We start from the raw sequence: 25,896 nt of genomic DNA, 5'->3' as shown, positions 1-25,896 counted from the left end.
TGTGAGGCCCCATCTGGCCCACCTTGATGTGGCTGGTGGTGGTCCTGGCTAACCTCCCCTTGGCCAGTGCTGTCCCCTGGGGCCACCATGCTGCCCACTAGGGCCTGAGTGGAAGTGGCAGCCAGAGGCAGCTCGGCCATTCTGAGCCCATTGCAGCCTCCCAAGTTGGTGGCAGGGGGTGAGCTGGTCACACCTGGCCTTTGTGAGCCCCTCCCCTGCACCTGCAGGGCGCACTGCCCGAGGGCAGCATGGTTGGCCTGCCCTGTGGCCCCCCATGGTCACGCTGCCCCTGCTTTTCGGGCGCAGGCTTTGCCTGTGTAGGCAGCCATGGCTCCGTCTCCAGAAGCTGCCTGGCTGGGCAGGAGGGCGTGTGGATGGTTCCCACCCCTTCCTCCCCTTGCTGCTCTCAGCTTCCTCGTGCCAAGCGACAAGCTTGCACTAGCTCAGCGGGAGACCCCAGGCACTGGGCCTCAGAGTGGCTGCTGGGGGGCACCAACTGGGACTCGGCATCGGAAAGCTTTGGCTGGGGGACTGGCGCTCCCAGCTCCGTGCCTGGGGCAGGTGTGGGAGGACGGTCATGGCCATGGGCCCCAGCTCACAGGTGCTGGTGGAGTGGCCAGGAGCCAAGGTCTGGCCAGCATGGGCTCCATTCCCCCCCGCCCCAGGCCCAGGGGCCAGGCCAAGGTGTGGCAGGCGAGACCCCTCCAGGCCATGCTGGCCAGGTGGGCAGGTGGCAGGGCAGCCCACCATTCCCTGTCCGCTCCTAGGGCTGCATCAGCCCCGTCCCACTCCTCTCCCTGAGGGCCGCAGGTGTGGTAAGTCCCTGCAGGCCGTGTCTGCCCCAAGTGGGCACAGCTGTGTGCCGGTATCAGCTGGGCACCCTGGGATGCCGCCTCTCCAGCCATGCCCAGGCCAGGCCTGTGGGCCCGTGCGGCCTGTGGTGGCAAAGATCAGTGTCCTCCCAGCCTCGTCTTGCCCAGGCCCTGGGCGTGCAAGTGAGGAGAGGGCCAAGGGCTGGCCTGCCGTGGGCAGCTCTGGGCCGGCAGGTGGGTCGTGGGTGCCAAGGGGCTGGCTAATGCCCAGCTGTTGGCCCTGGGCAGCACAGCCTTGGGGGTCCGGTGATTCCTGGCAGCTGGAGTGTGGAGAGGGGCCTGGCACAGGCTGGTTCAGTTTCCAGGAATCTGCAACCTTCCTGCTCCCTTTGCCCACCTGAGCCCCCGCGGACACTGGCAGAGGACTCCAAGGCTGCACCAGGGGGCTCCGACGGGGTCCCAAAGAGGCTGCAGGATCTCTCCTGAGGACAGGCGGGTGGGGACAGCAGGACCGTCCTGGGCACCCAGGCGGCCTGTGGCCGTCTCAGCTGAGCCCCGCTCTGCACCTGTGTCCGCAGGTCCCGGTCCATCAGCGGCGCCTCCTCAGGCCTCTCCACCAGCCCCCTCAGCAGCCCCCGGGTGAGTGACGCCCCTCCGCTCAGGCTCCCACCCCGAAGGCGCGGGCGGGCCGGGCGGCCCTGGAAGAGGCCCTCGCATTCCCGCCGCCGGGGGCCACGCGTGGTGCTGCTGTTCGGCGGCTCTGGCTGCTCTCGCTAACTGCACGTTTTTTTGTTTTGTTTTGTGTGTTTTCTTGTGTGTTACTTGTTTTCTTTGGTGGCAAATGCTCCGCCCCCACATGCCTGCACCCGTGGGTCTTCCTGGGGCTGTGTGTGCATGTGGGTGGGGGCGCGGATGCACGTGGACTCCTGCATGGCGGACCCGCACTCCACTCCCTGCCTCGGTGCCCGCCCTGTAGCCTGTTAGGAAATTTGTCCTGCCCCCCCCTCCCCCTGAACTCCCCTTCGTGGCCTGCACCCTGGCCACCTCCGTGGAACCTGAAGTCTGTCAGAGCACCTCTGGGCCCGGACACATCCTCCCTCCACAGGCCGCCCCGCGGCCCAACCCCAAGACCCAGACCTTGCCAAGCAAGGCCAAGCTGACCGACAAGCCTCTGCAGGGCACCAAGTCCAACCCGTTCCCAGCCAGCACCCAGGCCCGGCACCCTGTCCCCAGCGGCCTTGGCCCCCCGCTGGCCCCGCCCCTGGGGCCGGCCCCTCTGCCTGCCCCCGCCCGGCTTCCGCTCATTGGGACTGAACCGAACACTAAATCTGTCCCCACCATACAGGTGACCCCTCACCCCTCTCCAAGGGGCAGTCCCCTCCCTACCCCCAAGGGGACGCCGGTGCACACGCCCAAGGAAAGCCCGGCCGGCACACCCAACCCCACACCGCCGTCCAGCCCCAGCGTCGGAGGGGTGCCCTGGAGGACAAGGCTCAACTCCATCAAGAACAGCTTCCTAGGCTCACCTCGCTTCCACCGCCGGAAACTGCAGGGTGAGCTCAGGGACGGCAGGCACAGGTGGTGGGCAGGGCCTGGGGAGCCAGGCAGGGGTCACCCTGGATCATGCCCGGGTCTGCTAGACTGACACAGGCCTAGGCATCACCGATTTCCACTATTTACCAGCCTGCTCAACCTGTGCCCGGGCCCACACAGTACAGACTTGGCACCCAGTGGGCACAGCCTTGGGCCCCTCCTGGGACCCTTGCTTCTCCTTAGCCCAGTGGCCTCCTCAGTACGGGCTGCCGGAGGCCCAGGGAGGAGGGGCGGCCACTGGGTGGGTGTGGACATGATGTCAGGAAGCCCACAGGGTAATGGAGGTCAGCCTGCGCCTGTGTGCTGGGTGGCTGTCTATCTGGGCTCACCAGCCCCACTGCACAGCCAAGGGGTGAGGCGTGGGGCCCTGTGCACACACCCAAGGAGAGCCCAGCCAGCACACCCAATACCTGGAGGGACAGCAGGACTGGCTGAAGGCCAGAGCAGGCCTAGCCTGGTTTCAGCTCCCAATGGCCCAAGGCTCCCAGGACCCCCACCAGGAAGGTGCCCATAAACAGTATGAGGGGGCCTGTGGGAGGGCATAGTGGTCACCGCACCTTCTCTCTCTGTCCTTCCTGTGTACACAGTCCCGACGCCAGAGGAGATGTCCAACCTGACCCCGGAGTCCTCCCCAGAGTAAGTGGCCCTGCGTGAGCAGGTGGGTGCTGGGTGCCAAGAGCACGAGGGAGCCCCGGGTACACTCCCACATAACAGGCCACAGAATCCACAAGGACTTCCGGCTGAGCATCCCAGCCCACAGGTCCTTCTCCCTGTGGCCCCTGCTGCCGCTGGTCCTCTCCTCCACCTCCTGCCTCAGCCACCTCCTCTCCAGCGTGCGCATCTCGGAGCCTCCTGCACTTTGACCACCAGGCGGGAAGCAGGGCCTAGGATGGTAGGGGAGCCGGTAGGGGACAGTTCAGTTCTGCTTGAGCCGCAGCCTGGGAGAAGGGCCTATGCTGGCTGGAGGCAGTGCGGCATAGCCACTCCTCGGAGGGACCGCTGCACACTTGCTGAGCCCTGACCTAAACACGAGGGAGCCACAGGGGCCCGGCTTGCTCACACTTCAGACACAGCATCTGCCCTGGATGTGCTGAGCGTGGGGAGGCCTTCAGGACTGGTCTGGGGTGCCTGCTACTGGGGTGTCCACCGGGGCGGGGTGCTGGGCAGAGCAGAGCCCAGAAGGTGGCCAGACGTGTCGAGTTGTAAGGATGGAGGATCTCAAGGTGAAGTCACGGTGCAGGCCAAGGAGGGATAGCCAGCAACAGCCTGCAGGAACACGCGTAGGAGGTGGCCTTGGCCAAGGCCAGGTGCAGAACAACCCTTGGATCATTGTCACACGAGAGAAGATGCAGGAGCTGTGGGAGCAATGGGGAAACAGCCACACCCCCCCCCCCCCCTGCAGAAGGTCTGCGTACGGAGATGCCCCACACTCAGGGTCTCTAGCCAAGGTCCTACAGAGACTTGCCTGAGTGCCTGCCCTCCCTGAGGCCTCGGCTCCCTAGTCCGCGGGTGGTGGTGTGAACAGGAAATGCGGTGTAGACACAGGGCAAGGCACAGGGGCTGCACTGGCAAGGAAGGCAGCAGGGCCAGCTGTTTGAGGGAGAGAAGTTGTCGTTGTGCGTGTGGGCGCAGGGGAAAGCCCTGAGCTGCTGGGTTAGGGGGCTCTGCGGTCCCACTGGTCACATCCCTTCAGCTGCCAGTCTCTGCTGCCCTGAACAGCCTTCCCAAACGTACTTGCAGTGTAACTGCTGGGTTTTCAGGGAATTTACAAAATCACACACTGTCACGTGCTGTAGCCGATGGCCTGTGCCCCTCCATTCCATTGAGGCCCGTGGGGCCTGTCCCTGCACAAAAGCCTGGTACGAATGAGCAGGTGCAGATGTCCCTGGACATGGGGTGCAGTGAAACCCCCAGCGCCTCCTGCACAAGACAAGCTCCTGGTCCAGGACATTCCCCCTGCAGCTTCCAGGAGCCCTGCACCGGGCAGGGTCCCCCAGGAAACCAGGCGGGTGCGGGTGGTATGCACATGAATGCTGGCGGGCCTGAGACGGGTCAGCAGGCGGGAGATCGAGCTTGGGTGATGTCACAGGCTGGCCTGCAGGACCTCGCTGGTACCAACTACCACATTAGTGAGGTGTCTTTTAAGAAGCAACACCCAAAGTTGGGCCAGACAGGCCAAGTGGACACCTCGACGTACCATTACAGGCCTGTCCCCACACACGTTTCCACTAGCCTTCCCAGGTCAGCCAGGCTTCTTGTAGATCCGGGACTGTTTTTGTCAGGTGCCAAACACTTGGTGTCAAAGTACAAAAAGCCAGTTTTCACTGTAACTCTTCTGCCTTCATCGAGAAGAAGGCATGCGCTGTGGGCTCCAGGCCCGGCGTAGACCTGGGTGCCACATTCTGCAGCTCGGGCCAGCAGCCCGCACTCGCTCAACACGACAGACAGCCAAGGAGCTGAGGTGGCTGAATGAGGGCGTGGGGTCCTCAGTGTTCTCTCTCCACGTCTTCTCTGGGATTCCCGAGCCGGGCTGACGAGGGAGGACAGGGACTCTGTTGGCAGGTGGGTTGGTCATTGTCGCTGCAGCTGAAGAGTGGCTCTGGAAATGGGCAGGAAAGGGAAGATGTCACACAACCAGGAAAACTGCTGGCCATGCCCAGGCCAGTGCAGAGTGCCTTGGAGTGCCCTACTAATGCCATGGGGAAGCCACGCCTGGCTGCTGCTTCTCATCCCTGGGCGGGTAGAGTGGCCATGTGTCTACACTGTAGCTGCAAGGGAGGGAGCAAGAAGGCGGCCGGGGTACGCCAGTCACCGATGGCCGCGTGACAAACAAATCCAACACACACACTGTGAACGGTGCGTGCTTGTCCTCTCGTGGTCAGGACCCACCACGCGCAGCTGGGTGCTTGGCTTTAGGGAGGACAGGCTGTGGCCCCTCATGGTGCACAGGTGCAGGAGCTGCTGTGGGCAGGACCCAGGTCTCCACGGGCCTCACCAGTTGGTCCGGGAGTCAGACCTTGTGGCTGGTTTCGGAGATGACTTCCACTGTCCCACATTCTTCTGTCAGAGCTGGTCACCGGCCCGCCCACACCCTAGGGAGGGCCGCACAGTGGCCACTCCATGGGACTGGGCTGGAGCAGCAGGGAGGGCCACCAGTCCCTGAGGGCAGAGACACAGAGGGTGGCCTGGGGAAGCTGAGGTTGCCCCTCCTCTGCGCCATGTCTCTGCCATTTATAGCAAAGCGAGGTGCCTGGCCGGCCCCAATCCCACCCCAGCTCCCGCATGCTCCTGCTCCCCTCACAGCCCTCCCTGCGAGGGGCCCATTTTCCTCAAGGAGGCTGTGGGATGCCACACGGCAAATCACCCCAGGGTCGTGGTGCCATACCAGACGGACCCGGCTGGGTCAGCATGGGTTCTCCTGGTTGGGTTCCAGTGCGTGCTGCTGGGCCCAGACAAGGAGGAGGATGGGGCGCTGGGCCCAGGGCTGTGGGGTCAGCCGTAGGGTATGGGGTCAGGCATGGGTGGAGAGATCAGGGTGGAGTGGAGGCGGGTGGAGGTTAGGATGGTGATATCAGTGTGATAAGGGGCTCAGGGTCCAGGGTGGGAGGAATCAGAGCTCAGGAGGTCAGGGATGTGGGGTCGGGCAGGGCAGACTTGTCCCTGAGGTGTGAGCAGCCCCTCGCTCCACCCCCAGGCTGGCCAAGAAGTCCTGGTTCGGGAACTTCATCAGCCTCGAGAAGGAGGAGCAGATCTTCCTGGTCATCAAGGACAAGCCCCTGAGCTCCATCAAAGCCGACATCGTTCATGCCTTCCTGTCGGTGAGCCTTGTCCCACCCCAGAGGGCCCGGCCCATTCGCTGGCCAGACAGACACTGTCTCCGCCTGCCCCGGCGGGGCGGGGAAAGGGACCCTGGAGGAGCAGGTGTGGGCCAGGCAGGGGCATGTGTGGCTGGCGGGTTGAGGGATTGACAAAGCAAGCCACACTGTGAGCAGGTCCCAGGCGGGCTGTGGCAGAGGGTGGCACTGGGGCAGGGATACACCCTGAGGGCTGAAGCACAGGCAGCCTCAGCAGAGGGACCTCTGCCAGACCCAGGGGATGTGCCCAGACCTGGGGAACAGTCAACAGGGGGCTGTTTTCCGGGGTGCCCTCTGCCTGCCCCACAGGCTGCCAGCCTCCCGCAACCCTGCCTCCCACTGAGGCCTACAGTGCTGAGGCAGCCGCACCGGGTCTGCTGTGGGCTCCCGTCTTTGCTGGATCACCAGGCGCAGGGAGCAGAAAGCCCTGAGGGTTTTCCAGGTTCACGCCAGGGGCCCCACCTGCCTATGTGGGGCCTGCCTTGTGCTGGGTCCCCCAGGATCACAGTTTAGGGGGGTCCCAGGATCACCAGAGGGGAGGAGGGTTTAGCCACTGCCGCTCCAGCTGAAGCCCCACGACCAGGTGGGCAGGGATTGCCAGGGGTTTCTCTGAGCCCAGCCTCAGCGCCCCTGTCACAGGCTGCCGCCAGGTCCCCTTAGGGCTATGAGGACAGTGGGTGCTCCTCACAGAGGTTCAGGGGCCAGGAGAGCCCGGAACCAGGCAGGGGTCAGCCTCACGCTGGACACAGGCACTCTGGCCCCTTTGACTCCCCTGTACCCTGCTCTCTTCCTTTGGGCCGTCTGAACCTCTGTCCCCCATGACCCCCAAGCCCCTTCCGCTGTTCCTGGAACACAGAGAGTCCCTCCTCCCCGGGGCATGGACTCGGCCACCGCCCCCGCCCTCTAATGCTTCCCAGGATGGCTGGTCCTCTGACCTCGGTGCTGGGGGGACCCTGCTGGGTTTGTTGTGACCAGTTTCCTTTGTTGCCCGAGACCCAAATACGCAGAGTGGGTCGACCGGGTGCAGAGCCTCAGGCACCGTTGCCAGCGATGGCCTGGCCTTGGCCTCGGGTGGCTGTTCTCAGTGCCAATAGAGGCTTCAGCCTTGGCCCCGTCCTCACTGCTGCTGAGGGCCCCCTCCCACATGCATGTTTACTCATCGCACCTTAGAAAGCCCTGCCCGGGTCTCCGTCAGTCCTGCTCTGGCTCTCGTGGCCGCACCCTGAGGGCCCTGCTGGTGGCGGCCTCCCCGGGGAGAGGGTGGCCGGGCCCATTTCCCAGATGAGGCTGGAGGGGCTGGCCTGTGGGTCCCCTCTGAGGAGCTCAGGGTGGAGGCCGGGTCGCCGCTCACATCGAACTGCCACTCTGCAGATTCCCAGTCTCAGCCACAGCGTCATCTCCCAGACCAGCTTCCGGGCCGAGTACAAGGCGACCGGGGGCCCGGCAGTGTTCCAGAAGCCCGTCAAGTTCCAGGTGGACATCACCTACAGCGAGGGCGGGGCGGCCCAGAAGGAGAACGGCATCTACTCCGTCACGTTCACGCTCCTGTCAGGTGAGCTGCTGGCCCAGGGCCGGGCTCCGGCCACCCCGCCCAGGCTCACCCGCTGTCTGTCTCCCCTAGGCCCCAGCCGCCGCTTCAAGAGGGTCGTGGAGACCATTCAGACGCAGCTGCTGAGCACACACGACCAGCCCTCCACCCAGCACTTGTCAGGTGAGGCGGCGCTCAGCTCGGCCGCCCTGCGGGCCATCGAGTGGGCGTGGCCCTCCGCCGCCCCCCAGGGAGCAGGGCCTCCCAGCACAGTGGGCCAGCCCAGTCTGCACACCAGGGAGGCAGGGCCCAGCACACCACACTGAAAGGCGCCTCTTGTCCACTGTAGAACCCTCCCCGCCAGCGCCAGGACTAAGCTGGGGTGCTGGGCTTAAAGGCCAGAAGGTGGCCACCAGCTACGAGAGTAGCCTCTGACGCTGGCAGGTAAGGTGTCCCGCCCTACCGCTGGGGCAAGGAGGGGGCTGCAGTCACATCCCCTGGCAAGAGCCAGGCTGGCCCCGAGAAGGGCACCCTGTGCCCACTCACACGGCCAGTGGCCAGCTCCCGGCCCCTGACAAGCTGGGCAGGCCCAGAACCCAGGCTGAGTCTCAGGCACAGGGCAGGCTAGCCCCGGGACCCCCCAGGAGAGCAGACCCCGGAGAGCGGTGGCCAAGTCCTGCCTGGATTCCCTGCAGCAGCGCCCTGTGAGGGCTGGGGCCCCGGGGCCCGGACACGGGGTGGGGCTGCTTGCTGTCTGTCCCCCGTGAGAAGACCTGACTGTCTGGCCTTGAGCAGGAGAGGGGGCCTCAGGCCCCAGTCAAAGCCAGGGCGCCCCAGCTGGGCCTGGAGAAGCATCCAGAGAAGGGCTCCCAGGCCTAGGGCCATGCCTGTGGGGGTGGGCAGCACCGGAATGGGGTGTGAGCCCTGCGTGAGCCGCCGTCTGTTGGTGAGGGTGTGCACTGTGTGTCTGGATGGTGGTGAGATGCGGGGTTGTCGTGAGGCTTGTTCTGACATTTGGGACCTGAAGAGCAGTGTCCAGCCCTCATCTGCCTCTGACCCCCCTACGGCCAGCTGGGGCCTCAGTGGGCCCTCCCCCAACCTGCTGTGCTTCTGTGTGGAGTCCTAAAGGACAGGCCGGCCCAGCGTCCACCCCACCCTGCCATCCTCATTCCATCGTCTGTTTCTCACTGCCCTCCTCTTCTCCCTCACATGTCCCTCAGCGCCCTGGCCCGAGCCCAGGTGTGGGCCCGCTTTCCTGGCTGTCGGGGTGGGAGCAGGCACGCCAGGTGCCTCTGGCTCCTGAGCCGTTAAGGTCTCCATCTGGAGCAGTGCAGTGCTGACAGGGAAACTGAGGCTGGGGAAGAACAGAGCTTGTCCGGGAAGGGAGCCAAGACCAGGGCCTGGCATGCCCCTGCCCAGCGGGCATCTGTGCCTGCAGCCAGCCCAGAGCAGGGGCCTTGCTGGCCTGGACCACTGAGCTCTGGGCCCCCACCCATCTCCCTCACCCTCCTTCAGCAAATTCTCTTCCTGGGGAGCCCAACCTGGTACCTCAGCCAGCTGACCCCATCCCCTGGCCTCCCTCCCACACTGGATGCTCTTGTCCAGCAAGCTCAGTCCCAGGGCCACCATGGGACCTTCAACCACCTGACAGGGCCCCCGGCCTGGCCTACAGAGGGGAGGCCCCGAGGGCACATCCCACCTGCAGCGAGGGCTTTGCCAACACTCCCAGGCCCTGCAGCAGGTGGGGGGTCAGGGTAGGGTACTGCAGACCTGCGGGAGGAGGACACATGGGTGGCCAGTGCAGACCGTGGCCAAAGTTGTGGGCTTCTCAGCTCCACAGCATGTCCTGGACCCAGGGCAGCACAACGGGAGAGGCTCTGGTTGCGGCAGGACCCTAGACTGCCCAGGCGGCCCTCACTCTGAGCCCGGCCACTCCATACCTACCCCCTTTGGGCTCCACTCCTCAGGCCCCACTCCCTGCCCTGAGCCTGTGCTTTCCCTGCGGGGCCGGTGGGAACCATGTTCACATCCCCCTCTCTCCGTTCTGTGCTCCAGACACCACTAACTGTGTGGAGATGATGACGGGGAGGCTTTCCAAGTGTGGTAAGAACCCCATCGCCGGGGCCTCCGCCTATCACGCCACCTGCAACCCGCTCCCGGCTAGGTGCTGCGCCCGCCACCGGGGCTGTCCTGGGGTCTGGGTGTAGCTTGGGGCCCAGACACACACGGGACTCAGGGAGGCCCCCACTCGCCCAGCCTCCTGCCTCTGCCAGGACACCGTGTCCCTCCCCCAAGAGCAGCCACAGGCCTGGCCTAGGATCCGGGTGGGCCAGGGAGGGACCAGGGAGGGTTGCGTGGGCAGGCTCTGGCCAGGGATCGCGGTGGACTGCAGTCTGGAGCAGGCCCGCCCAGGCCCTCTGTCCACTGGAAGGTTTAGGGACCCCTCCCCCTGTACCTGGCAGGGAGAGGAGGGACCTGGTAGGACTCAGGTTTAGGAACTGGAGCCAAGGTGCCCACCAGTGCACCTGGCCCGGGAGCACAGGCCCCAGGTCAGGGTGGTCATCTCATCCCTACCCCTTCCTCTTGACCTCAGGACATTCCCACTCTGGCTGCCTGCCCCCCACCCTCCCACATCCAAGCTCTCCATGCCTGTCCATCCACCCTTCCATCTGTCTGTCCGCTGTGTCCACGTTGTGTGGCCTGGGCTGGCCAGGGGAGGAGAATGGCAGGCACGCTGGCTCCAGCCTCCCACCCAGAGCAGACCCTGTGGCCTCCTGCCAAGAGCCAGACGCCCATCCCAGGGTCCTGGCCCTTGGGGATGTGGCAGCCCTGTCTGTGTGACTGAGTTCAGAGTGGGCTGGCCAGCTGGCAGGGGCCCAGGGCTGACGAGGGGAGACTCTGAGACTGGCGTCTGAGCTCCGTGTCTGGCCGAGGCCAAGGGAGGCGCTGCACCTGCAAGGCCAGGCTGGTGAGGGAGGAGGGTCTCCACCTGCCTTGGGGTCCCGCCCCACAGTTAGGAGGCACAGCTCAGTCCCCAAAGCCTCAGCCCCTCCCGGGAGCCCCTGGCTCAGAGGGTATCCCGCCGGCCGGCCGCCTGCCCACCCTGCTTGCTGTCACCTGTCCCCGCCCCCGATGCCCATCTCAGACCTCATCTCGTTGGGTTTTCTTTCTCTCGCCAAGGCCCTTTCGTTCATTTGTTTGTTTGTTCTCTTTCTCTCTCCTTCCCTCCCTTCTTCTTTCTCGCCCCCTTTTTTTTCTTTTTTCTTTTCTTTTGTTTTCTGTTCTGTGTACCCAGGCAGCCCATTGAGTAACTTCTTTGACGTAATTAAACAACTTTTTTCAGACGAGAAGAACGGGCAGGCGGCCCAGGCCCCCAGCACGCCCGCCAAGCGGAGCGCCCACAGTCCACTCGGTGACTCGGCGGCCGCTGGCCCTGGCCCTGGAGGCGATGCCGAGTACCCAACGGGCAAGGACACGGCCAAGACGGGGCCACCCGCCGCCCGCCACGAGCAGCCTTAGACACATAGCCCTCCCCGCCCCCAGCACGGCCCCGTGGTGGCCCCCAAGGCTCCCGAGCCACCTGCCCGCCCAGAGCGGACCCGGGGCCACGCCCACCTGCCCATCTAGCCTGCTGTGGAGCGGGGGAGGAAAGGATAGGGGCACCGGGGCCAGGGCCTGTGGCCGGCCCACCGTGCCTGCTCTCTCTTTCTCTCGCTGTCTCTCTCTCTGCCTGTCTCTGACAACGTCACTGTTTCCGCTCTGATACCAGGAATTATCCCGAAAAGTTAACATGTCAACATGTCACCTCCACGAGGCCGTCCTCTGGGCTCCGCGCCGGACACCGGCCCGCCGAAGGCAGCTGCGTGGACCTGCCTCTCCTCTCCTGCTGCTGCGGCGTGCCCGGCGGCGAGGCCTGCCCACCGCACTGCCTCGTCCACCTGCCCGCGTGGCACCTGCCCGGTGCCTGCTCCGCATGGCCACGGGGAGGAGGACCTGGCTCCGAGGGGAGCTGCCTCCAGCCTGCCCACAGACTTGCAGTGACTAGAGCCCTCGGCAGGTCCCGTCGCCCCGGCTGCCTCCAGCACGGGGGCCGTGGTGGGCAAAGCATCCGAGAGGCGGGCAGAGGGCACCTGCAGCCTCTCCTCGGCCTCTTCCCTCTGCAGCACCCTCTCCCCGGCCCGCTGCACCTCGGCACCCACGCGGCTGCTCGCTGGCTCCCAGTCCTCCCGGCTCGTCGCTGCAGGTGCTCTTGGGCCCGCGTTCCTGTCCTGGCCCGGGGGGGGACTGGGCCCAGAGGCAGCAGGCTGGCCGAGATCAGTATTATTTATTTGCCGTTTAACTTATTGAGTTTCTTTACTTCTCTGTTCAGGGAAGGGGCAGCAGCAGCATCTTCCTGCCGTCTGTCTGTCTGTCTGTCTGTCTCGGGCAGGGTGGGTCTGGGCCCAGGTGCCCTGAGGACGCAGCCAATGGGGCCCTGGGGGGCAGGCCGGTGGGTGCAGTGCCGGCAAGCTACTGTAAACTTTAAAGAATTCCTGCAAGATATTTTTATAAACTTTTTTTCTTGGTTGTTTTTGGAAATGGGTGTGGGGGAGGGGAGCCGCTGGGCAGGGCTAGGTTTTGTGTTCGGTTCTTGCTCTTGGTTCTTTCTATATACACACATATATATATTTAAAGAACGGCGCAGGCCACTCTGTCTGCTCTGTCAGTCCTGGTAGAAGCAACTCCAATCCCATGGGCGCCACCACCCAGGGACCCTCCACCAGTCCAGGATGGGGACCCTCTTGGTTCTGTGTCCAGAGCAGGGTAAGAGGAAGGCCCTGGGCTGGCCCCCACCCACTCACAGGATGGCAGGGGCACCGCAGAGTTTTTTACTAAAATGACAAAAAGTGAAAAAAAAAAATCCACAAAAAACACACACCACATAACCAAGAACAGAGTCAGCGGCGTCCTCTGCAGAGTTTGCTGTGCGGGTGCAGCCGCTCCGTCCGCCCATCCCCAGCTAATGCTTGTGTTTCTCCCTGTGGGTGTGGCCAGCTCGGGGGCACAGACCCTGACCGTGGTGTCAGGGCGCCGGCAGCCGGAGGCCGGGAGGCAGGTCTGATTGCATGCCTTCGCTGTGATGGGCCCACTTTGCTTCTGGTGTCTCCCCGCAGCCCACCCGCCTGCCCGCCCTCGGTCGAGGATAGATTTTAACGCTTCTGTACCCTGGCCCCACCACAGGCGGGGCTCCCACATAAGAACTATTAGACGCCCGATAACAGCAGAGCCACAGGTACACGCGGGGGCTTCTCACGAGGCAGAGGACACCGAAAGCAATATCTCTTCGTCAGCCTTCCTCTTTTGTACTCGGGACACACGCAGACGTCACGGAAACAAACAAGCCCACCCATGTACCCCTGTCAATAACTGTGAGCAACCTTAGTTCCGGAACAATAAATTCCTTCCGTAAAGACACCGACACCAGTCTCAGTCCGGGTGGGCGGTGGGGGCACGGGCGGCCGGGATCACCGCTGTGTCCGCCACGCGTGCTGCTCAGGCTCTGCCTCAGCTGAAGAGGACAGACCCTGTGTGTGTGTGGGTCGGGGGGGGGGGGGCTGCCCCAGTCTGAGCTGGGTAACCTGCCGGGCTGGGTGGGAGGAGAGCCCAGGGGCACAGGGAAGCCTCCCCCAAAGCGGACAAAGACACCACCCCCTGCTTGACCACGGCCACTGCTGCCACCCCAGACCTCAGGGTGTCACCCAGCACTTGGGCTTCTTCCTGGAGGATCTTTTCAATCCTTTTTTGGGAAGAAGCCGATGGGGTTCTGTAGCCCAACCCTGGAAGTGAAGGGGGGCGACCCCAGCCACAACCTCCGCCCACAGCCAGGGGTGCAGGCGCTCGGATCACATGTCAGCCAGCCACCCCTCTGCTGCTGCACCAGGAAGGCAGGCCCAGCCCTGTCTCTTGGGGACCCCTGCACAGCCATGAGGATGGGGAAAGCATCCTGGAAATGGCGTCCAAGCAGAGAGCAGTCACCCTTGGAGGTCCCCGGCAAGCACTGCCCCATCCGTGGGTGTCGGGCACGGCACAGCCATGGGGCTGGCTGGGGAATGGCTCAGCACAGCCATGCCCCCTGGGCCGGGTGTGGCACAGATCTACGGTGGCTCTCTGGTGGGGGCATCCTGGGCCTTGTACCATGTCAGCACTGCCCTGGTCACCACTCCTGGGTGGCAATCAAACCTGTTCCCAGACATTGCCACAGCTGCCCTGGGGGCAGAATCAGCCTTGAGTCCTGCCCTCATCTCCTGCACCCCCTGCTGCAGGGGACAGCCCAAGGGGACGTGCTTCTCTGGTTCAGTGGGGAGCTACTGACAACCGGGCTTGCCTCTGAGAGGGCGGGTGCCCGGAGGTGCTTAGGAGACACAGAGGGCACCAGGCTCCATGGGAAAGGCTGGACCGCATAGCGTCTTGTTAACTTCAGCTTAGAAGACGGGCTGAAGGAATTTGGTAATTACACTCTCACAGGGCACAGGGTTACCTGACTCTTTGGGTGCTGGCTGCTGCTTGGAGCAACCTCCTGATGGCAGTGGATCCCAAGGGGCAAAGCAGAGCCCAGGAGTCTTCATGCAGGGCAGGAAGCATTTGCCCAGGGCTGCCACATGCATGAGTCCAGCAGAACACATGATGGAACCTTCTGGAACGAAGCACTGAAGTCACGCAGAAATAATTCTGACGCCCTTCAGACTGAGTCACCAGGCTGGGGTTGCTTTGAGCACCAGGAGGTGCAGCCACCAGAAACCTGTGCAGCCCTCCGGACAGTGGTGCCGTGGGGCAGGGCAGGACCTCGTGGGAGGGGCCAGGCTGTGAAGGCTAGGCACCCGAGAGTCCAAGAGTGCACTTGGATTTTCTGAGAGCCTCAGAGACCAACACCAAGAGCAGAAAGGAGGAGTTGAAAGGTCTGGAACGGGGGAGTTGGGGGGTCTCTACAAAGCCCAATTGACAGACAGGGAGTTCTTGCCCTTGCAGGGAGGTGTGACAATAGGGCCCCCTGGTGGATATTATGAGAACAGCACCCTAGTACTGAATTCTGGGTGTCTGAAAAGAAAACCCAATTGAAGAAATTAAAAATGGATTAAGCACAAGCTATGCAGACATGCTCCCACGACCAAACTAGAATAACAACTAAAATACCAAAAAAGAAAAGCATAAATAATCCTCTGAGGACTGCCTGAAGAGAACCTGATAACCAGGACAGAAAGTAGAGACCACATAGATACTGGTAGGAAGGGCAGAGACACGAAAGACTAGCTGGGCACCACAGACAGCAGCTGAAGTTCTGGAGAGCTGTCCAGCTGTGGGAGGTTGCCACTGTGAACTCTGGGGTCTAATCCCCAATTGGGCCCCCCAGCAGAGAGCACCAGAACTGAGAAAGGTGCCCACAAAACATCTGGCTGTGAAAAGCAGCAGGGTTGCTGTCTTCCAGGGAGAGACACCTAGAAATGCAAGCACTCTCTTAAAGGGCCAACACGCAAAACTTTACGCACAGGCACTTACCTTGGGCTCCAGCAGAGGGAGGGCAGAATGGACTGGAGCTGTGTGAGCAGAAGCCAGGGTTGGGGTTCTAGGGTTAGAGCTCAGAAGGCAGACAGCCTGGTTTTCTGTGTTGAGTCATTCCTCACACTGCACAGGTAATCTTTCTCAGGCAGAATGGTTTTTGCTTGGGGAGGGGGGAAGACAGTTGACCCACCCTACCAGAAAACCCCTTGCCCCACCATGTGGCATTTCTGAGACCCATTAAGAGACTGAGAATAACAATTAGCCTCCAGGCAGAAGCAACTGCCCCACCCTGTTGGAAAACCTCTCACCACACCTGTGAACAATTGCCAGAGTGCTACTCCAGACTGAATCCAATCAGTCTATAGGCAGAGGTGAGACTCTGGAGGACTTGAGTCTTTGCCTGATCTAATTAGTCAGAAACAGCATTTGACTGTCCTGCACTAGAGCTTTGGAGGCATAGCAGACCTACCTAATACATAGTCACAAACCCAAACAGGCAACCAAAATGGGGAGACAAAAAAAAAAAAAAAAAAAAAAAAAAAAAGAACAAGAGAATTCTCCAGAAAATAGATAAACGAAATGAAGATAAGAAACTTATCCAACATTAGTAGCTCTGCGCTCAAATCCATGCACCAATTGCTCTCTGTGGGGCCTGGCCACTTCGTGCCTGCTGCAAAGATGTCTCCATGGCCCAAAGGCCCATCTGCATCCTGGCCTGGCCAGAGGCCCATCTGTGGCAGGGCCTGAAATGCTTTACTTGTCACTGTGGTGATGAAGCAAGCATTCTGTCAGGCCATTCTCAGCAGCTGCATGCCCTGGAACTGGGGGACTCTGGTGGAGCGGAGAGGACTGGGTGCCGCCATTTTGTGGCTATGGGAGCCACCATCTTTGTGATGGAGTGATGGTTAATTTGCATATTACCCTTTTATTAGATAGGATAGAATTCAAATTAGTGATGGTAAAGATACTCAACAGCATAAGAAAAAAAGATAAAGTAACTATGAAATAAAGAATGACATAGCACAAATAAAGAACACACTGGAAGGAATACATAACAGATTAGGGAAAGCTGAACAGAATATTGGATCAGTGAATTAGAAGACAGGATAGAAAAAAATCAGAGAACCAAAAAGAAAAAAAAACAATGAAAAAACAGGACAGTTTAAGGTAGCTGTGGGACTACATGAAATGTAACAATCTTTGCATCATTGGTGTGCCAGAAGGAGAAGAAAGTGAGCAAGGGATAGAGAATGATTTTGAAGAAATAATGGCAGAAAACTTCCCTAACCTGGTGAAGGAAAAAGTCACACAAGTTCAGGAGACACAGAGAATCCCAAGCAAAAAGAACCCAAACAGACCAAAGCCCAGGCACATCATAATTAAAATGCCAAAAATTAAAGACAAAGAGAGAATCTTAATGGCAAAAAGAGAAAAGCAATTTGTTACCTACAAAGGAGCTACCATAGGCTATCAGCTGATTTCTACAGGCCAGAAGAGATTGGAATGAAGTACTCAAGGTAATGAAAAGCAAGGATATGAAACCAAGATTACTATATCCAGGCAAGGCTATCATTCAAAATAGATGGTGAAATAAAGAGCTTTGCAGACAAAGAAAAAAAAAGGCTAAAGGGATTTATTCCCAGCATTGTAAAAAATACTAAAGGGACTGCTATAATAATAAGAAGAAATAGATCAAGAAACCTAGGCATACATAATTAAAATAGTGCCCTAGCCAGTTTGGCTCAGTAGATAGAATGTCGGCCTGAAGACTGAAGGGTCTTGGGTTCGATTCTGGTCAAGGGCATATGCCTGGTAGGGGTCATGCAGGAGGCAGCCAATCAATGACTCTCTCTCATCATTGATGTTTCTATCTCTCTCTCCCTCTCCTTTCCTCTCTGAAATCAATTAAAAAAAATATTTTTTAAAAAGAAAACTCATTCTAAAAAATATAAAATGACAAATAAATAAATATCTATCAATAATAAATTTAAATGTAAATGGATTAAATGCTCCAATCAAAAGACATGGTCCAACAGTATGCTATCCACAACAGTCTCACCTCAGAACAAAAGACTCACACAGGATGAGTGAAGGGATGGAAAAAATTTTTTCATGCAAATGGAGATGAAAAAACAACAACCCTGATGTAGCAATCCTCATTATGTGACAAAACAGACTTTAAAATGAGGGCCATCGCAAGAAACAATAAAGGACACTACATAATGCTAAAGGAAACCATCTAACTAGAGGATATAATCCTGATAAACATATATGCACCTAAATATATAAAAAATCTTTTTAAAAAATCTTTTTGAGGACTTTTAGGGGAGAGATTAACAACAATAGTTCTAGTAGCGGACTTTAACACCTCACTGACTTCACTGGAAAGATCTTCCAGAGGATTTGTTACAATGGCGCCCTCTTGTGGACATTCTGAGAATAGCACTTTTATGCCTGACTATTAAGTGGAAGGTCTTCATTCATGATGATCCTTTAAGCAAAGCTTTCTCCATTTAACCTATGATGTTATCAATCATGTACAGGGATAAATGAGCCTGTAAGATTTTTCCAGTGTCACAAATGACACCGTGACCTGAGGCCAGCATCTTTATTTGGTTCTTCAGTGATTCACTTCAGCAGATATTAACCAATTTTATAATCCATGAAAGACAAAATTAAAGGGCACCATCCATAAAACAGAATAATTCCTATCAGCAACAAAGTGATGTGTGTATTACCTTATAAACTATATGGCTAGATAGTGTGGTGATATAATTAAGTAAAGATAGTAATAAGCAAAGGCCTAGGACAAACGCTAATATGCATTTAATCACATAGCATGAAGCCATTTGTAACTACAGTTGAATGAATATGTACATAAAATACATGAGTCAGGTTCTTATTGTTATACTATAACAGCATCAATTTCACATGACGATTGGTGAGCTTTGACAGCTAAAACTTTCAGAGTATAAACAAAATCAACAATAGCTTGACAAACACAAATTTTAAAAAAAATTTTAGTGACTAAAATATTTCCCTCAAAAATTCTGTTAGCCGAAACTGGTTTGGCTCAGTGGATAGAGCATCGGCCTGCGGACTGAAGGGTCCCAGGTTCGATTCCGGACAAGGGCATGTACCTTGGTTGCGGGCACATCCCCGGTAGGGGGTGTGCAGGAGGCAGCTGCTCAATGTCTCTCTCTTATCGATGTTTCTAACTCTCTATCTCTCTCCCTTCCTCTCTGTAAAAAAATCAATAAAATACATATATTTTTTAAAATCTGTTAAAGAGCTATAACTTCCAAGTTTCCTCTTTTTTTTAATAGCCTATCATCATATTACTTTATTCTCAGAAACACTCTTAAATCTTGAACTAAATGCTAAATCAATCTTATAAGCATATCTCCTTCATAATTATAAATATAAAATTTAGATGTAAAATATGAGTGACAATTTGGCACAAAAAGTGAATCCTTGTGTGAAAATTGTATTAATGTATATGTAAGCTAGTGTATATATGTATATGTTTTAAATTGTGTAAATGTATTTTAAAAGTATTATATGTATACAAGCTAGTGTATATATTTCTTTAAAAGACTGAGAAAAAATTACCAAAACATAGTCATATTCTATCTGTATTAGTAATGGTCTGTTAACCATTACATTGTAAGTTCCTTAATTAGTGTCCAAATCTCACTTTTATATCCTCACACTGCCCAATACAATAATTTCAAAAGTCAGGCACTCAATATCTGCTGCACTAAATTTAACAGATTACTTGTATACTCTGGAAAGGTGGGGAGTAGAAGACTGGGAAACTGAGTCAAATAAAGTCACATGTGTAATCAGAGGGTTTCCTGTATCTGTGATAGATAAACTTTGATAGATATCACAATACTAGAAAAGACCTAGAGAATAATAATTATCTAATGAAGGAAAATGGAAAAGCACCCACATATTAATTTTTTAAAATTGATTTCAGAGGGAAAGGGAGAGGGAGAGAGACAGAAACATCAATGATGAGAAAGAATAACTGATTGGCTGCCTGCCTCCTGCATGCCCCACACTGGGGATGGAACCTGCAACCGAACCACAACCTCCTTGTTCACAAGTCAACACTCAGCCACTGAGCCACGCTGGCCCGGCCACATATGAATTTTTTAAATTAGACTTCTTATATAGAGACAGTAAAAAAAGAGAGTGACATAATTTAATAAATCTCTCTGTTCTAGAAACTGAGGTGACACAAATTTGAGTTAATGTTGTTTATCTTCAAGATTTGGAAAGATGAATAAAGCATTTATTCAAATAAGTGTAACCCCAGACATGATAACACTAAGCATGATATAAAACACATCACAGCTAGCCCTGGGTGGTGTGGCTCAGTTGGTTGACCATCATGCCAGCTTTCGGGCTCAATCCTCAGAAAGGGGCATATAGGAAGCAGCCAATCAATGTTTCCTCAATCATCGATTGGCTGCCTCCTGCCAACTGGGGACCGAGCCTCGCAATCTGAGCATGTATACCTGACCGGAATTGAACCCGGCACCCTCAGTCCACAGGCTGATGCTCTATACACTGAGCCACACTGGCTAGGGCATGGATTTTCTTTATTAACAGAGAGTTTTCATTGATCATACAAAAACTAAGAATGCTGAATGGCTTCCTGACATTCTTTATCATGTCGATATTAGCAAATAGAGTAAATGAATTATGAAAATTACATGAATAATTTACAATAAAAAATGTCACCTAAAATATTCATATTACAACAAAAGAATTTTAATTATCTACATAACCATTTCTCAAAGTTATCCTAAAGGGCACAAGGTGCCCTCACTGGTTTAGAGCGTCCACCTTCGGACTGAAAGATGCCTGGTTTGATTCCGGTCAAGGGCACATGCTTGGGTTGTGGGCTCAATCCCAAGTGGGGGATGTGCAGAAGGCAGCCGATCAATGACTCTCTCTCATTATTGTTGTTTCTCTCTCTCTCTCTCCCTCTCCCTTCCTCTCCCTTCCTCTCTGTAATCAATAAAAATATATTTTAAAAATAAATAAACAAAGGACACATGGTCCACAAGGTACATCTCTAAAAACAGGTTCCCTGGTCAAATATATCTGGAAAATGCTGCATACTAACTCCCCATCTTAGAGTTAACAGTACCATCAGCATAGTTAGAAGCTGTTTAACTTTAACCCAAATTTCCCAAGTTCATCTTGACCACAGAACACTTTTTTAAAAATTCATAATGCAAACTAATACTCTCAGGAACATGTGTTCCAAAGAACGTATCCTGAAAATTCTAATCTGTAATTGTTAAGATGTTCTCACTTTGCTAGTGGCCTGGTTTATCAAAAATAATTTCCCAATAAGAAACACTATCTTGCCCTAGCCGGTTTGGCTCAGCGAATAGAATGTCGGCTGGTGGTATGAAGCAGTATAAAAATGAAAACATTTTCTCAAGTTACATCAGCACAATGTATAAACCATCAACATGGTGAAGATAACCGTTTAAAGTTCAATACTACTACTCTAACCCAACCCCGAAACCAGCAAGGATTACCATAAACACTAAAATTGATGTTAAAAATGGGTAGAGAAGAACACTGTAGGGCTGCGGAACCAATTCCAGTCACATAGATTAGATTACTGTTTCAGTAAGGGATTTTCCTTAAAAAAAAAATAAATAAATAAAAAAGTTCAACACAAACACAGCCACAGGCTTTTATCACAACGAAGGCAAATAGCAAAATCATCCAAAGTGAAATGCCTTCCTTTGGAATCTTCACACTTGCTTTCTAAATGGCGTACACCTATCACAGGCACGCCTCATTTAATTGGCTTCGGTTTTACCGTATTTCACAGATGTTGCCGTTTTTTTATAAATTGAAGGCAAGACCCTCCCCACCTGCCGAGAGATCACCGCTCGCTTTGTTGCGGAAGTCCGGCCCCAAGCCCCCAGGTACCTCTCCCAGGTACCTCTGCGGGGGGATGTCCCGTTAGGCCTGCCAAAAATCACCTGGCCTGGCCCTGCCACGGCATTAGGGGTGACTTAATGAAATGTTTGGCCCAATGTAGCAAGCTCGTTTTTAAGCTGATAATTTTGTTCGGCCGGCAAACGATCTTATAAATATTCAAGTGGGCCTGGGCAGAAAAAGGTCCCCCCCCCCCCCCCCCCCTGAAAAGCTCCACGAATGCCTTGAGAGTCCTCCGACTGCTGCCAAAAGCAAAACAATGACAGGAATAACTGCAACCTACAGCCCGGCGTTATCAGAATGGGCGGGAAAGTCTATTCCGGTTTGCTGGTGCAAGGCGCTTCCGAAGAACAGAATGACCGGAGAATAAAGAACACTGGGGACATTTTCCTCGGGGGCTTACACACTTCCGCAAACTGCTCCTTGCTCTAGAACCCTGGTCGGCAAACTGCGGCTCTTTGGCCCCTTGAGTGCGGCTCTTCCACAAAATGCCACGGCCCGGGAGAGTCTAAGTTGAAGAAGTGGCGTTGGAAGAAGTTTAAAAAATGTGGCTCTCCAAAGAAACGTCCATCGTTGTGCTGTTGACATTTGGCTCTGGTGACGAATGAGTTTGCCGACCATGGCCCTAGACGGAGCTCTGCCTTCTGCCTGGAACATTCTGCGAACTAACACCCAACAAAAAACGTCCAGATAAGCCGTCACAGTGCAACGCGGTGCGATTTTGGAGCGCCAGGCCGGTTTGAAATTTCTCACCACCATGACCAACATCACCGCCTTGTATTCATAAGTTTCAAAATAAAACCTTAGCAAAAAAAAGCACCTGCGCTTTCCCCAAACTGTGTTTCTCTGTAAAGAACAGACAAGACTCACCTCACCATCAGCAGCCTCGACAGCCCGAGAGGAGAGGCCTGAGGGCGACGGCTTCCTCGCGTCAGGTGGGTGGAAGGTTCTAGACGCCCCAGTGCAGCAGGCAGGAGGCTCCGGGTGAAACCCTCAAAGGAAGCCGCTTCTCAACACCAGCCCTGGGGCTGCCAGCTGCTCAGGTAGCTCAGCCAGGGCCTCTATGGCTCCCCCGGAGGACTTCCGGTTCACCCTAGGGCGTTTCCGGTTTCCGGGCCTTAAGAGCCCTAGCTGAGCGTGGGTGGGCAATCTTGGGCAGCTGGGGCAAATGTAATTGACTTTTTTTTTTTTTTAAAGATGCAGGCTTCTGGAAAGCTGTCTCTGGATGTTGGGTGGTTTTCTTTTTTTTTCTTTTTTTTATTTATTTATTTTTAAAATCAATCTCTATTGTTCACATTATTACAAAGGCTCCCCACTTCTTCCCCCCTCCACCAGGTCCCCACCTTCCGCCACCCCCCACCCCCCACCGTCCCCATCCATAGGTGCACAGTTCATGCCCAGTCTCCTCCTGCATCCACCACTCCCCCTGGGTGGTTTTCTTTTAAGGAAAACATTTATTGGCCTACATATCTGTGTGTGTGTGTGTGTGTGTGTGTGTGTGTGTGTGTGTGTATGTGTGTTTTAATCTTTGGGGCCCTGGCCTGGTCGTTCAGTTGGTTATCACATCCTCCCTTAGACTAAGGTAGCAGGTTCCATCCAATGAATATATCAATAAGTAGAACAACAAATCAATGTTTCTCTCTTTCTCTCCCTCTCCCCTTCTCCCTCTCTCTCTAAAGTCAATCAATAAAAAATAATAATAATAATTTTAAAATCTTTGGAAAGATTTTTAAAACTTTGAATGTGATACCTGTTTGTTGGGAGCAATGCAAACTGTATAGATGAGGACATGACAGAGAAACTTCTCTACCTATTTACACTTTTTTATGTTTGAATCCTGTAAAGGTGTTACCCATACAAAAAGGTAAATAGTGATTTTAAGCAAAATAAATAATAAAGAGGAAACTGTAGCTATAATCATCCTGATGGCCACACCTATTCCAGCACCTTATGTAGAATGCAGTATATTTCAGGTCTCCTATATGGTTTTGCCTGTGTTATCAAATCTCAAAGAATTGGTCCCTGTACTCAAAAGTTTAGCCAGCCATGGCCTGTTTTTCTCAGTGGTTAGACTCGCAGGGGTCTTCAAACTACGGCCCGCGGGCCACATGCGGCCCGCAGAGGAGTCTGATCCGGCCCGCCAGGTTTTTTGGGCAGTGAGCGCAGCCGAGGTGTTACAGTAGGAATTAGTAGTTCATATAGTCCGGCCCTCCAGCTCTCTGAGGGACCGTGATCTGGCCCCCACTTTAAAAAGTTTGAGGACCCCTGGTAGAGCACCAACCCACGGACGGAAGGGTCTCGGGTTCGATTCTGGTCAAGGACATGTATCTCAATTACAGGCTCCATCCAGGCCCCGGTTGGTTGGGGAGTGTGCAGGAGGCAACCAATTGATGTGTCTCTCTCACATTGTAGTTTCTCACTCTGTCTCACCCCTTCCCTTCCACTCTCTCTGTAAATCAATGGAAAAAGTCCTCAGGTGAGGAGTAACAACAATGAAAAAAAGCTTAACCATATTTCCAAGTAAAAGTCTTTCTTTGAACTCTGTCTTTTTACTGGTCTTTGCCCAAATGTTACCAAGTTAGTGAGACCTTCCCTGACTGCCATATATACAATAGTAACACCCACATATGCACTCTGCGGATTCTGCTTTATTCTCCATAACACAGTCACCATCTAACATGATGTCAGATCACAACCAGAGCCCTGCACAGCACTGCTGCTCTGAGTTGATTTGAGTTCAAATATTCTTCTAAATCCTCCCATTGAACTACACCAAGCACAGGGCAGGTTCCTTTGTCAAAACCCTGCCTACTGCTCTAATTGTTGGGTCCGAGGCCCTCTGCCTAGGGACTGGACCTTCTTGGACTCTGGGTCTTAGATGGAGAAGCCACGAGAGGCTGTGGATGTATAAGAATGAGGCTTGCCGAAACCGGTTTGGCTCAGTGGTAGAGCATCGGTCTGCGGACTGAAAGGTCCCAGGTTCGATTCTGGTCAAGGGCATGTACATTGGTTGCAAGAGGCAGCTGGTCGATGTTTCTCTCCCATTGACATTTCTAGTCTCTATCTCTCCCTTCCTCTCTGTAAAAAAAATCAATAAAATATATTTTTTTTAAAAAGAAAAAAAAAGAATGAGGCTTTATTGCAGAAGCCAATGGCCATATAGCTATCAGACAAAACAATGCTTTACAAACAGTCCACACAGGCAGCCCAACACCAGCTGGTAAATGCATATCCTTCTCACACAGCACCAGCAGTCTCTGTGCCCACAGTTATTATTTGAGCAGCCACACGCTGCCCCTAGACAGTGGTTGGCAAACCTCGGCTCTCAAGCCACATACAGCTCTTTGGCCCCTTGAGTGTGGCTCTTCCATGAAATACCATGGCCTGGGCAAGTCTATTTTGAAGAAGTGACGTTAGAAGAAGTTTAAGTTTAAAAAATTTGGCTCAAAAGAGATTTCAATCGTTGTCCTGTTGATATTTGGCTCTGTTGACTAATGAGTTTGCCGACCACTGCCCTAGACTTACCACCTCACATAGTAGCAGCACCTGAGCCCTCTGGCTCAGCAGCTTCACCTGTCTCGTGTCTCCGGTAGCTACATCCTCTGTGCCTATCACCTCTCTCCACACTCCTCTGCCCAGCACACTGGCTGGTCAGCATAATGAGTTTGCTGACCACTGGGATAGGAGCCTAATCACAAGAAACAACAACAGCCTGTGATTATTGGAATCGAGAGTCTAGGTCAGTGGTTGGCAAACTCATTAGTCAACAGAGCAGCAAACCGCAGCTCGCAAGCCGAATGTGACTCGAGAGCCACAGTTTGCCGACCACTGACTTAGCACATTAGCCTTTTATATATATGTAATTTATTCCTAGGAGTGTTATTTGGAATAATTTCTAGGATTTTTTTGCTAGTCTCCTTTTCTAATATATTCACAGTAGATATTTGTTGTTCAATGGAAAACACCTTGGTTTCAATTGAAAATATTTTATAGTAAGAGTTTAGTTCACCATAATAACATCATCATTTATGTTAACAAGAACAGTGAAATTAAATGGATCATTTGACTCCATAATTTCATTTTTGAAAGGCATATCAAGAGGAATGATCAAATGGAGACAGAAGGAAGAATAACAATTTGTACAAAGGTATTTATAGCAGTGCTATTTATAGTAATGAAAAAAATTTAAATAATCATCTGAAAGTAGTTGGATATGTGAAAAACAATATAGTATATCAATAAATTCATACCCTTTATAACCTTTTAAAAATAAGTATACTGTTTCAATGAATAAAAATGCACTCTCAAATGAAAAAGACAGGACCCAAAAATGGGTACACCAATTGAAACTAAATATATCTTTGAATTCTGAAAAGGCTCATAGAAAACTTTATCATGATGTAACTTCATTTAAATTCATGGAATTCCTTTTTTATTATGAAAGAATTTAATAAAATGTGATAAATACTAATGCCTGATTCCTTTAAGTTATAATTATGTAGACTTGCTTTAAGCCAAAGTTGAAATTTCTCTTACATACAATGACAGAACCCATGGAAATGACTATCTTTGTAGTTCCTCAAAGGATTGCAAATCA

At 54.4% G+C, this 25,896-nt stretch overlaps 2 protein-coding genes across 16 annotated transcripts in view; one reads left to right on the top strand and one right to left on the bottom strand.

Moving 5' to 3' along the window:
* Nucleotides 1-13,247, top strand: part of BRSK2 (BR serine/threonine kinase 2) — a 46,843-nt gene extending 33,596 nt beyond the window's left edge. For 4 of the 15 annotated variants that reach the window (XM_084894728.1, XM_084894726.1, XM_084894723.1 and 1 more), the window contains 8 exons: nt 1,391-1,451; nt 2,158-2,365; nt 2,993-3,041; nt 6,100-6,223; nt 7,631-7,811; nt 7,881-7,970; nt 9,843-9,890; nt 11,083-11,700. In XM_084894728.1, the coding sequence (XP_084750854.1) occupies nt 1,391-1,451; nt 2,158-2,365; nt 2,993-3,041; nt 6,100-6,223; nt 7,631-7,811; nt 7,881-7,970; nt 9,843-9,890; nt 11,083-11,306 (985 nt within the window). In that variant the 3' untranslated portion in view covers nt 11,307-11,700. Of the gene's footprint in view, nt 1-1,390; nt 1,452-2,157; nt 2,366-2,992; nt 3,042-6,099; nt 6,224-7,630; nt 7,812-7,880; nt 7,971-8,136; nt 8,232-9,842; nt 9,891-11,082 lie in introns of all 15 variants that reach the window. The other 11 variants (XM_084894724.1, XM_084894719.1, XM_084894725.1 and 8 more) reach the window with 9 other exon arrangements.
* Nucleotides 1-25,896, bottom strand: part of LOC311627872 (uncharacterized protein) — a 389,410-nt gene that overhangs the window by 348,596 nt on the left and 14,918 nt on the right. The window lies entirely within an intron of this gene.

This window comes from Pipistrellus hanaki, assembly GCF_964339955.1.
Source record: "Pipistrellus hanaki genome assembly, chromosome: 9".
NCBI lineage: Eukaryota > Metazoa > Chordata > Mammalia > Chiroptera > Vespertilionidae > Pipistrellus > Pipistrellus hanaki.
Note: the sequence above shows the minus strand (reverse complement) of the source record. Positions and strands in the feature narration are given on the sequence as shown.